At 39.9% G+C, this 13647-nt stretch overlaps 1 protein-coding gene across 2 annotated transcripts in view; it reads right to left on the bottom strand.

Annotated features, from left to right (window-relative positions):
* Positions 1-13647, bottom strand: part of phf12b (PHD finger protein 12b) — a 57141-nt gene that overhangs the window by 29242 nt on the left and 14252 nt on the right. For both annotated transcript variants that reach the window (XM_062059846.1, XM_062059845.1), the window contains exons 4-7: positions 13130-13586; positions 2513-2633; positions 2318-2450; positions 1003-1167 (exon numbers count right to left, since the gene is read on the bottom strand). In XM_062059846.1, the coding sequence (XP_061915830.1) occupies positions 1003-1167; positions 2318-2450; positions 2513-2633; positions 13130-13586 (876 nt within the window). The remainder of the gene's footprint in view (positions 1-1002; positions 1168-2317; positions 2451-2512; positions 2634-13129; positions 13587-13647) is intronic.

Below are 13647 nucleotides of genomic sequence, written 5' to 3'. Positions count from 1 at the left end.
GAATGCTGTTCGCCATGTCAAAGATGTGAAAGTTTGATTGAATGATTGAAAGATTTATTGTTAATAAATGGGATGTTTTGCGTTCCCAAACAGTCATCTCTGTCCCGACAATCCCCTCCGTGGTAGCAGGAACCCCTATATACTACGCTAATTACACATCAAAACCCTGCGGCTTATAGTCGGGTGCGGCTTATATATGGAGCAATCTGTATTTTCCCCTAAATTTAGCTGGTGCGGCTTATAGTCAGGTGCGGCTTATAGTCCGGAAATTACGGTAATTAGTGATGAAGATTAAAAAATTTAAAAAAAGCAAACGTGATCCGTTTTTTAAAAATGACTGCGACTATATGCTTAAAATGATCAAAATACATTAATATTAAATGTTATTATAAATGTGCCTGTTACTACATTACATCATATATAAAACCTCAACGGGGGTGTTTGGATGTTTAAGGGTTTAAAAGGCAGAATAAATCGGCTCCCATTGCTCCATTGCAAGCAGACTTTTGATTGCATTTATTTACTATTGAGAATGCATTAAAAAAACAAAACATCTTCATAATGATTGTGAACGATAGGCAAAATTCCAAAAAAAGTGTAGTTCCCCTTTGACACAATCCACTTCGCACATGTTTAGATCAGCTTTGCGTGTTACCAGGTTTGCACATGTTTTAGTACACGCGAAACTTAAGTAAAAATCAGCCCCTTTGTGTGTGGTATCAATCCCTTGTTCACAGCCAAACAAATATGCTTCTGACCATGAAGAAACAACAACAAACATTTTTTTTGACTGTGCTCTGCCCACAAGAAGGTTTTTATCTAAAGGAAAAATATCGTCACATTTTAATCTTGCAAGATCTTCAAACCCCTAGTGAAATAAGAATAAAGAAAAGCGCTATACAAGTATATTATAATAAATGTTGCACCAACTACCTGAAGGGGCAGTTCTAAAGGATTTCTCCACTAAAGAGGTTACATATAGAATATCCAAGTGCAGTTTACCTTGATGGTCTTCTTGTTGTACTGCCGTGTGGCCCGATTGTTGGGAGAATAGGGTCGATGTACTCTGCGCAGGAAGTCCAACTTGACAGCATGTTGGGACATTCTGTCCTGAAATTGGTCGAAAAGCTGACAGCGGTTGGACAAGCTGAGGCTCCCCTGATTCAGCTGTGCAATAGAAAAAATATTATAAAACCAAGAAAGATGAAACATTGTTCTGAGAAAATCATGTTTTGTGGTAGCTTAGCTTTCATACGTGCCACTTTTCTTAGAATTCAGTTTTTCATTTTCCCTAAAAGTTTGTCATGGTTATCATATACCATCTTGGCTATTGCCAAACAAACGTATTCGTTTTCCTGCGCAATCTTCTGCAAAATTAAGTGCCTAAACAACTATCCTGTGCGTTAGTGACTCAGTCTTGTCATATTTACACTGCATGAATTCCTGCGTCTTCATAAGGGTTTCTGTAGGTTCAAATGTATTTTTACAATTTAAGACCGATTTCACATCTGTACTGCCAAAATAGTACAAAGACATGAACGAAAATGTGAAGTCTACAATGACTTGCAAAGTATATTCATTTATTCAATGCTCTTTCATATTAGAATACAACATGTTCAACCTATCCAAAAACACCAAAAGGCTAATACTGTATTTGTTTGGAACTCAGAAATCAATATTGGCCAACATTGTAATGGTTATTCTGTGTATATGTATATACTGTATTCTTTATTAATTTGAGCTCTTGTCCCTTGGTTGCAATCTCCTCCAGAATGTTCTTGAGTGATGCAAATGTTTCCTTGTAACTTCTCCTCATTCTGGCTGATTGAAAGCGTTTGCTGCTGGCACTTTGTTTTTCCCACTTGCCAGTGGATTCCAACATCTTTTAAAGTGTTCTTGCACTTCATATCCACTGACTTTAATCATGCATTCAATTATATGTTCTGGAGCCACAAACAATTGAACTTGCACTTTGCATTTTGTAGTTATAAAAAGCGTCCTCAAAAAGCAAAACATTTAAAAGCGAGCCTTAGGTTTATGCATTTGTTTTAAATACAAATAATGCTTAAACATTTTCAAACTTTTCTAAAATGTATTTAATCAACTTTATGCAAATTTAAAATAACACATTTGAATTCTTTGATTTATTCATTTATAAATTATTTATTTGTATTTCACATAGTTTTTTGCATGTTAAACTATCCTTATTCTCTCTAAAATGAGTTTTCTGTTAACTAGACGGGTTAACTAGATTTGATTCGGTTTTCGTCTGACCGTTCCTAACAAAACCTGGGGTACTTGTTCCTCTGTGTCTCACCACTGAGTGCTCAACATGATTTGGGCACATCCATTTGCCGGTAGGTAAAGCTGTAAGTGGCGGGTCGAGACAGTCCGTGTGGAATAGAAGAGGACAATAGTCACACTGTATCAAAGGAGCCAACCTGCAACTCCTACAGGAGGAAACGTAAGACAGTAAGGATATGATCGGTCTGTAGATACCGTATTAGAATACCTGTTGCATGAGAAGCAGACTTTGACTGGTAATGGTACCAGACCATTGGGATCTAGCTCATACTGGGGTCGCCTGAATGGCTTCCCAAGTAATTCCTCCTTTTTCCTCCGCTTACTGCTACCTGAACACATAGACAAAAGATGTTATTCCTTAAAAAAGAAAGTGCTGCATATATATATATCCAGTAATTGGTTATGAAGTTTATAGTTCAGTCCAAATTTTAGACCTGTATTTATTAGTCTCAATGACCATAATGGAACCTGATCGGAACAACCCTAATTTACATGATAAAACTAGGGCTGCAACAACTAATCGATTATTAAAATAGTTGCCGATTAATTTAGTCATCGATTCGTTGGATCTATGCTATGCGCATGCGCAGAGGTTTTTTTTATTTTTATTTTTGATTAATTTTTGTATTTTTTTTAATAAACCTTTATTTATAAACTGCAACATTTACAAACAGCTAAGAAACAATAATCACAATAAGTATGGTGCTAGTATGCTGTTTTTTTTCAATAAAATACTGGATAGGATAGAAATGTAGTTTGTCTCTTTTATCCGATTATTAATCAATTAATCAAAGTAATAATCAAAAGATTAATCGATTATCAAATTAATCGTTAGTTGCAGCCCTTGATAAAACCATTTTGTGTTCATCGCTAAATGGAGACATTTGTATTCTTTCTGACTAAGGACTTATTTGGAGTCTGTCTATTGTAAAACATTGTGTTTTCTAAACAATTTATGATAATAGTTGTATAACAATATGTTCAATTCACAAACTTTGCATCAACAAGTTAGAACATACTACAGACTGAAAGGAAAACTGCAATTAACAAAATATATATATGTGTGACCTGTGCTGGCAAAATGAGTCGGAATGCGCACAGGCTAATTTTGACCTACAGGCAAATAAGTGAAAAAAATGTATCTTGGTTGAAATTGAGATTTTCACAAAAATGAGTCCATAAAGCCACAATCTAGCGATCCCAATCATCGAAATAGCAAGAAAACATCTTAAATCACCTTTATTTGAAGGTTTTGTACGAGGTATGTCTTCAGAAATTAGTCCTTTGTGTTAAAATTCCTTGAGAAAATCAAGTGTTTTCAACGCTCACTCGCGGCAATAAGGGGGAATGCCCCTAGCCATATTTGGTATCATTGTGACGCCAAGTTTACCTACTTTCTAAAAATGAGCATGGAATTCCCGATGACGCCATTCTGAACCAATAGAATTCGAGTTTTTAAACCTGTCCCGACGTAAACAAATCCGGCTTGTTGCTAACCGGTCGCTGTGAGGCGTACCCTCATTGGTTGAATCACCCCGCGCGGTGCATTGTGGTATCATGGCAGCGCCCTGATGAAAAAGAACACACAGTAATTCGAGCGGAATATTTGGTGAAAAAAGGTGATTTTCGAACATTTAATTATTATTTTTGTGAATAAGTTAGACTGTTTTACATTCCGTAATGGATTTAGAAGGTGGAGAGGGTACACAGGCGGTTGCAAGTGCGCTAAATTCACTGCAGTCGTCGAATCTTCTTAGTGCTGCTGGTCAGGAATATTACGGACAGCTGACCAGCTGACAAACTGACCAGTGAACAAAAAAAACTGTGACATAACAGTGTTGAAATTTTTGTACATAACCGTTTTCAATAGAGTTGAATATATATTTTTCCTTTAGACATGGGATTTGACTTTAATTGTACCAATTTTGGTGTTGCTACAAGGACTTTTAAGGTATGGTTGCTATGGAGTTTTGTTTTGGAACATTCTGTTCTGGAACAGTAAACTTTAAGCTGGTCTTTCTCAAAACGGACCCTCAAACTTGGTCGACTTCAATCGGATGTAACTCGGTCATTTTCTGTCCGATTCCAACAAACCATATATCATTTTGAAGGTCTTTAGATGGAGAATGTGTAAATAACAATAACTCAGTTTTTACAATTTCCTCATTGTGACTCATTTTGCCAGCACAGGTCACATATTTGACCAATCATCCACAATCCCTTTGTGAGATAAAAACACGTCTTTCCCTTTTCTGTGCATTCTAAATAGTGAAAACTGGTAGTATGAGGGAGCTAATAATGCAGGTAATTAGGATTAACCTATTCCACCTATAAAGCGCTTAAAAAACATTGAAGAACCACCAACAACGCTCCATTTACACACTGTGACCTGAATATTCACTAGGGAAGTATTGTAGATACCACGATATTGCCGTTTCAAAATCTTATTATTAATGCCGTGAAGTGTGACTGTATTAAACAAAAACTTGGTGAACGCGGTTTGAAAATAAACTGCATTCACTCCAGAATCCTCTGCACAACACAGACCGCAATGTAGAGAGAGAAAGAGGAAGCAGGATGGGAAGTGAAGTACAGTAAATAAGAGTAATTGTTTCGTTTCAAACTCTGAATAACTGTTTGGGTTATGTAGCTGACAAACCCTGGCGAAAGCATAACCTCTGTGGCGGAGTCTCCAGCATTCCAAGCCTAAATAGACTCGGTAGAGGCGCACTGTGCCGAGGGAAAGCACCTGTTGCAGACCGAAAGCTACCATCACCCGGAAAAGATAAAGCCAGCGAAGCTAAACGTCTATTTGTGAGGTATTTACATTATCAACAGTAAAAATGTGCGTTAACTTTTCTGAGAAATTGAATTTTCCAAACTGATAGAAAACAAATTTCCACTGTACTCAGAAAGTAAAAGTTGAGAGACAACTATGTGCACATCCATCCATCTACTACCGCTTGTCCCTTTTGGGGTGGCGGGGGGTGCTGGAGCCTATCTCAGCTGCATTCGGGCGGAAGGCGGGGTACACCCTGGACAAGTCACCACCTCATCACAGGGCCAACACAGATAGACAGACAACATTCACACACTAGGGACCATTTAGTGTTGCCAATCAACCTATGCCCAGGTGCATGTCTTTGGAGGTGGGAGGGGCCTATTCCCAGGTGCATGTCTTTGGAGGTGGGAGGAAGCTGGAGTACCTGAAAAGGAACCCACACAGTCACGGGGAGAACATGCAAACTCCACACAGAAATATCCCGAGCCCGGGATTGAACTCAGGACTACTCAGGACCTTGGTATTGTGAGGCACATGCACTAACCCCTGGCCACCGTGCTGTAGCCTATGAGCACACGGACCTATTTAATCGGATTAACGTCACTTCCTGTCAATGGGAGAGGACGCAAAGAAAAAGGCTCAGCTTTTGCTACCGGGTTTGTTTGATAAGTTTGAAGACTTTTGATTTGTAATCACAGCCACAGGAAACTTACGTGGCATCTTCGAACTGATTGATCCATTGACAGGCACTGACACGCTGAAATAAGGCAAGTTGGCTTGTCCTTCTATCGTAATTCAAAGCCATTGCGTAGCAACCAGAAGCTACAGCACGAGCTTGAAGCTGTTTTACAGTGCTTCCGACGACATAGTGATATAAATTGACAGGCCGACACCTCAAGTTGATCTCTGAACGGTGCAAGGTACGGAATTGTTGAAATAAACAAGTTAAGTGCCGCAAGTCGCTAAAGAAGCAACTGCCGTTAGCGAGCTGATACAAGAGGCACGCGCGTCAGCGAGCTGCTGCAATGTCAAAAACTAAAGGAAAAACTCAAATCCTGAAACCTTTGGTGTCATCTGAATCAAATGATTCTCTGACACATGACACAAGGGGGAGCCAGATTTGATGTTGGACACAGGAAACTAGCAAAAACTAAAGAAATTAACAAAAAATGACAGTGACCGTGTCGGACATGCAGAAATGCACAAAGCAATGTTTTTTTACAGTGGAAATCACTGCTTCTTCAGCACCTGCAGTGAGAAAACTCGTCCAAAAGATGGCGCCACAGCACATCTTTCCCTATGGTATGGTGCTGCGGATGTCAAAGTAAAGTATTCCAATTTAAGGTGTGAGCCTGAAAATGCACGTCATATATTTTTCAGGGTCCAGGTATACAGGAACATTGTAATCTGAATTATGATCAGATGAAATACATTTTGCCCATGTACACGTGGCTATAGTGGATGGTCCCGCACAATTCTTTGCACCTAAAAATACTTGTTTGCCCAGGAAAGAAGTCAAGGTAATACTTAAAATGATCAAAATACTGCATTACATGTGATCCAAAATGTGCCTGTTACTACATTACACACATAGAGCATGTACAAAACCCAAAACCAGTGAAGTTGGCACATTGTACATCCATCCATCCATTTTCTACCCCTGGGCACGTTGTGAAATTCATAAATAAAAAGAGAATACAATGATTTGTAAATCCTTTTCAACTTATATTCAATTAAATACACTGCAAAGACAAGATATTTCATGTCTGATGTAATGTAAAGTTTTTTCTGCAAATAATCATGAACTTTTAATTTAATGGCAGCAACAGATTGCAAAAAAGGCATTTTTACCGGTGTGTTACATGGCCTTTCCTTTTAACAACACTCAGTAAAGGTTTGGGAACTGAGGAGACACATTTTTGAAGTGGAATTATTTCCCATTCTTGCTTGATGTACATCTTAAGTTGTTCAACAGTCTCCCTTCTCATATTTTAGCCTTCATACTGCACCACACATTTTCTATGGTCTGGACTACAGGCAGGCCAGTCTAGTACCCGCACTCTTTTACTATGAAGCCACGCTGTCGTAACACGTGGCTTGGCATTGTCTTGCTGAAATAAGCAGGGGCGTCCATGATAATGTTGCTTGGATGGCAACATATGTTGCTCCAAAAGCTGTATGTACCTTTCAGCATTAATGGTGCCTTCACAGATGTGTAAGTTACCCATGCCTTGGGCACTAATACACCCCCATACCTTTTACACTTTGCACCAAGAACAATCCGGATGGCTCTTTTCCTATTTGGTCCGGAGGACACAAGGTCCACAGTTTCCAAAAACAATTTGAAATGTGGACTCGTCAGACCACAGAAGACTTTTCCACTTTGCATCAGTCCATCTTAGATGAGCTCGGGCCCAGCGAAGCTTTCTGGGTGTTGTTGATAAATGGCTTTGGCTTTGCATAGCAGAGTTTTAACTTGCACTTATAGATGTAGCGACCAACTGTAGTTACTGACAGTGGTTTTCTGAAGTGTTCCTGAGAACCATGTGGTGATATCCTTTACACACTGATGTCGCTTTTTGATGCAGTACCGCCTGAGGGATCCAAGGTCATGGGCATTCAATGTTGAATCCTCCAGATTCTCTGAACCTTTTGATGATATTACGGAGCGTAGATGGTAAAATCCCTAAATTCCTTGCAATAGCTGGTTGAGAAATGTTCTTAAACAATTTGCTCAGGCATTTGTTGACAAAGTGGTGACCCTCGCCCCATCCTTGTTTGTGAATGACTGAGCATTTCATGGAATCTACTTTTATACCCAATCACGGCACCCACCTGTTCCCAATTAGCCTGTTCACCTGTGGGATGTTCCAAATAAGTCTTTGATGAGCATTCCTCAACTTTTTTGCCACTAGTGCCAGCTTTTTTGAAACATGTTGCAGGCATCAAATTCCAAATAAGCTAATATTTGCAAAAAATAACAGTTTCTCAGTGTGAACATGAAATATCTTGTCTTTGCAGTCTATTCAATTGAATATAAGTTGAAAAGGATTTGCAAATTATTGTATTCTCTTTTTATTTACCATTTACACAACGTAACAACTTCACTGCTTTTGGCTTTTGTAGATAAAATGAAGTAGGAGGTAGAAGTGGAAAAAATGATCGGTTCTCTGATGCATCACGATTAGAACGTGGACGATGCTGAATTGATGGACCAATGTCCAAATATGGAATATTTATGTATGGTAAAGTAATACAGACAGTTTTAAAATGCAGATCTAACACGGACACACACGGAGAATGGAGAAGGAGTACACGCTAACCGCGGTGCTAAACTAGCTTGAATGTTAAGTAGTGAAAGCATCCATCCATCCATTTTCTACCGCTTGTCCCTCTCGGGTTCGCGGGGGTGCTGGAGCCTATCCCAGCTGCACATAGGCGGTAGGTGGGGTCCACCCTGGACAAGTGTCCACCTCATCACAGAGCCACAGATACAAAATGCTTTGTAAATTTCCAGAAAAGTCTTACTGGAACTGTGTTACAGCAGAGGACAGGAGCAAGTATCAATAATATCCACACAGTGTGGTACACACTTTTCTGCCAGAAAGAAATGGGTGGCTAGACCAGTGTTTTTCAACCTTTTTTGAGCCAAGGCACATTTTTTGTGTTGATAAAATGCGGAGGCACACCACTAGCAGAAATCATTAAAAATCTAAACTCAGTTGACAGTAAAAAAGTCGTCGCAATTGTTGGATATGACTTTAAACCATAACCAAGAATGTATCAATATAGGTCTTGTCTCAAAGTAGGTGTACTGTCACCACCTGTCTAGGGCTGCAACTAACGATTAATTTGATAATCGATTAATCTGTCAATTATTACTTCGATTAAAAATCGGATAAAAGAGACAAACTAAATTTCTATCTTTTCCAGTATTTTATTGAAAAAAACAGCATACTGGCACCATACTTATTTTGATTATTGTTTCTCAGCTGCTTGTACATGTTGCAGTTTATAAATAAAGGTTTATTTAAAAAAATAAGAATAATAATAATTTAAAAAAATAACAAAAATAAAAAATTGCCCCTGCGCATAGCTCCAACGAATCAATGACTAAATTAATCGCCAACTATTTTTATAATCGATTTTAATCGATTAGTTGTTGCAGCCCTACACCTGTCACATCACACTCTGACTTATTTGGAGGTTTTTGATGTTTTCCTGTGTGTAGTGTTTTACTTCTTGTCCTGCACTCCTATTTTGGTGGCTTTTTCTCTTTTGTTGGTATTTTCCTGTAGCAGTTTCATGTCTTCCTTTGAGCAATATTCCCCGCAGCTACTTTGTTTTAGCAATCAAGAATATTTCTTTTTTTTTTATCCTTCTTTGTGGGGACATTGTTGATTGTCATGTCAAACTTGTGATTTAGGGCTATATAAATAAACATTGATTGATTGATTGATGTTCGGATGTACATTGTGGACGCCGTCGTTGCTCCACAGTAAGTCTTTGCTGTCGTCCAGCATTCTGTTTTTGTTTACTTTGTAGCCAGTTCAGTTTTAGTTTCGTTCTGCATAGCCTTCCCTAAGCTTCAATGCCTTTTCTTAGGGGCACTCATCTTTTATTTATTTTTGGTTTAAGTGTTAGACATCTTTTTACCTGCACACTGCCTGCCGCTGTTTCCCACATCTACAAAGCAATTAGCTACCTGCTGCCACCTACTGATATGGAAGAGTATTACACGGTTACTGTGTTGAGCTCAAGACAGCACAGACACTCAACAACACATCATTTGCAGACTATAATTACTGGTTTGCAAAAAATATTTTTAACCCAAATAGGTGAAATTACATAATCTCCCACGGCACACCAGACTGTATCTCACGGCACACTAGTGTGCTGCGGCACAGTGCTTGAAAAACACTGGGATAGACGACACAAATCTTTGAGCCGTAGGCTTACAGCGACTGGGAGGCAAGGCTTCAAACAACTGTGGAACCACCATCCACAACAATACAACAATACAGCGAGTGTAAAGTAAGTCAACATGCATGATTGAAAGTGTTTGAAAATGAACATGTCATGGTTGGTCTGTCAAACCTTCTTATAGTTACACATATGTTTTACCTAAAGTTCTTTATTATTGAGTGCTATCGGTGAGATTGAGTAGTGTGTGTGTGTGTGTGTGTGTGTGTGTGTGTGTGTGTGTGTGTGTGTGTGTGACACATACTGTAGCAGAGCAAAATGTACTTGTGTTTATGAGTATTGTGTTGTTGACGACCACTGCTTCTTCTAATTTACGTTAAAACTTAGTGTTAACAAATCCTAGCAGAAACATGGCAATGTGTTTTGTTTTTACAGGACTAAGCTCAGGGTTTGTGTGGCACTGTGTGTGTCAGTCAGATGATTATAATAATAATAATTAGCATCTAATAAAAATAACATTACATTTGCTGTTCCCTGATTTGCATAGTGGGCATGCAGCCAACAAGTTCAATGCCACAGGTTCGTCATCTCCGACCATTATTCAATCAAAGTTTACTTATATAGCCCTAAATCACGAGTGTCTCAAAGGGCTGCACAAGTCACAACCACATCAGGGCAAGAAAAAAACTCAACCCAATGGGATACAATGAGAAACCTTGGAGGGGACCACACCTACAATACTGGATGTCTTCCAGAGGCAGCTGCTTATCATCCCTCGTCAAAAACTGGCAAAAGACTTCAATGCAGCTCAGTCATATGTAATTGCCAAAGTTTCAAATAGTTGACAGGTGTCTTCTGTGTGAGACTACATCTCTCAAAGACTATCTTTACACTGCAGGCCAAAGTGGCCCAAATTGGATTTTTTTGAGAGCTGATTATTTTGTTTCCACAGCAAGTAAAATGAGATTTTTATCAGACTGCAGTATAAACGCTCATGGTCCCCCATGCGGCCTCAACGTCACTTCCATAAAGGGAAAAGTTGACCGGGAGGAAGTCACTGCTGCTACTACAAAGTAAAACAAAAGTTGCAACACCTTAAAAATGAGTGGGTTTTTTTACGTGAAAGCAAATGAAAGTAATATAATGAATGGGTGGATGTATTAGTGTAATATATTTGGGAGAGTTGTAACCTTTTTATGGGTGTTAAGTAGAGGAGAGACAGACATCAGCGTGGATCTACCAGAGCTTTGTTTTTCCACTCACATGTAAGCATATGCGCCACAGCTTCAATTCTCGTCTTTCAACAATCGCTATTTCTTCGGAATCAAAATATATATTCATATAATACATATAATCTATTGACAAGTGATGCACCAAAAATTCAGTCTTAAATAAAAACCGAAACCGGATGTTGTGATAAAATGACCATTTCCGCGGGCGACTGTGACTTTCTTGCGCACACAAGCGACGTAGCTCGCCCTAAGCTGACGAAAAAAATCACATCCAGGTGGCATTGCGTTTAGAGTGCAGTCACATTTTAAAAAGATGTGGCCTGAATCTAATGCCAAAAGATCAGATTTGTAGCACTTTGTAGCGTTTAGACTGGCATCCCATCTGTCACTTGAAGGCAAATAAAATCAGATTTGCTGTGCAGTGTAAACAGGGCCATATCCATCCATTTTCTACCGCTTGTCCCTTTTGGGGTCGCAGGGGTGCTGGAGCCTATCCCAGCTGCACTCTGGCGGAAGGCAGGGTACACCCTGAACATGTCACCACCTCATCACAGGGCCAACACAGATAGACAACATTCACACACTAGGGACCATTTAGTGTTGCCAATCAAACTATCCCCAGGTGCATGTCTTTGGAGGTGGGAGGGGCCTATCCCCAGGTGCATGTCTTTGGAGGTGGGAGGGGCCTATCCCCAGGTACATGTCTTTGGAGGTGGGAGGGGCCTATCCCCAGGTACATGTCTTTGGAGGTGGTAGGAAAAAGGAGCACCCAGGGGGAACTCACACAGTCACAGGGAGAACATGCAAACTCCACACAGAAAGACCCCAAGCCTGGGATTGAACTCGGGACCTTCGTATTCTGAGGCACATGCACTAAACCTACTCAGTGGTCTAGTGGTTAGAGTGTCCGCCCTGAGATGGGTAGGTTGTGAGTTCAAACCCCGGCCGAGTCATACCAAAGACTATAAAAATGGGAGCCATTACCTCCCTGCTTGGCACTCAGCATCAAATATTGGAATTGGGGGTTCAATCACCAAATGATTCCCGGGCGCGGCCAACGCTGCTGCTCAATGCTCCCCTCACCTCCCAGGGGGCGATCAAGGATGATGGGTCAAATGCAGAAATTAATTTCATCACACCTAGTGTAATCATTAGTACTTTAACTTTAACCACTGTGCCACACGGGCCCATATAAGAACACTATTTTTGTATAGATAGACAAAAACTGCAGTTACATATTATGACCATAAGGTGTCATATTGCACCATTTTTTACATTTATTTATGTTATAACTTAGTTTCTGCCATGTTACTTTGTTAATAATGCTTGTGTTGCTTTCATAAGTACATGAAACAGTTACCTACAATAACTTTTCTTCTACAAATGACATCACTTTGAATGTATTTTTTTATTTTTTCAAATAAAACCTACTTAAAGGATTAGTACTTTTTTTTAATTTTGAGCACAATAATAATGGCCATGATAATTTTGGTCACAATAACCGTGATAAGAAATGTTCATATAGTTACATCCCTATAATATACAATATAATAATCAAAGAAGCATAAATAATTGATTTATAATGGAATCGTAGCCCCTGAATTATAATGGAATTGTGAGGTGCTCAAAAATTCCCAGCTCTAGTTGTAGGTTTGGGGATGGTTTTAAGAGGGTTTTATAGGTGGAGAAGATCATATCCTCACTAGCAGTTTTCACTCTTTAGTGTGCACACAGAGGGGAAGGATGTGTGTTCATGTATCACAGAGGGATTGTGGATGATGGGTCAAATGTTCCTTTTCCTTGTTTTTGCTTGGTTTAATTGAGTGGTTGCTTTCTAAGAAAAACATTTGAATGACTTCCATGTGACATAGGTTAGGTATCCACTGACCTGGTAGTGCTGTGGTGCATGTGAGCTCACTAGGAAGCTGGAATTGCGTTGGATTTCTCTCCATAGCGGCTGCTATTAGCAGCTGAAAAGGCCTCTTGAGAAGACGTGGGGTTGGAGCAGACGATGCAATGCTCTCCAGCTCAGTGCCCTGAAAATCCTCATCTGGCTCAGCTGCCTCTTCTTCTCCATCATTCTGCTCCTCTGATGGAGTAGGGGTCGACGAACTATTGGAAGTTGGCGTGCCTGGCCGGCTGCTTGGTCTGCTGCTACTCCTACGGTCCAAGAGGCGTACCTGGGCCACACGAAGACCCGGCCCAGCTGCTCCAGCTCCGGGAGGAAGTCCATCAAGACGTAATGGCCCAGCACTAAGCTCCAACTCCATAGCTGGGGAAGATGAACGCTTTGCACAGGACTTTTCTAGCAGGCCATTTGTCGGCTCAGACTTTTGCTCCCGTTTCTGGAAGACATTTTACAAAAACTACTAGGGTGTTCTTTTGTCAATTGCTCATCAGCAGTGT

Source organism: Entelurus aequoreus, linkage group LG10 (assembly GCF_033978785.1).
Source record: "Entelurus aequoreus isolate RoL-2023_Sb linkage group LG10, RoL_Eaeq_v1.1, whole genome shotgun sequence".
Lineage (NCBI taxonomy): Eukaryota > Metazoa > Chordata > Actinopteri > Syngnathiformes > Syngnathidae > Entelurus > Entelurus aequoreus.
The sequence above is the reverse complement of the archived record's forward strand: the minus strand, read 5'-3'. Positions and strand labels throughout refer to the sequence as shown.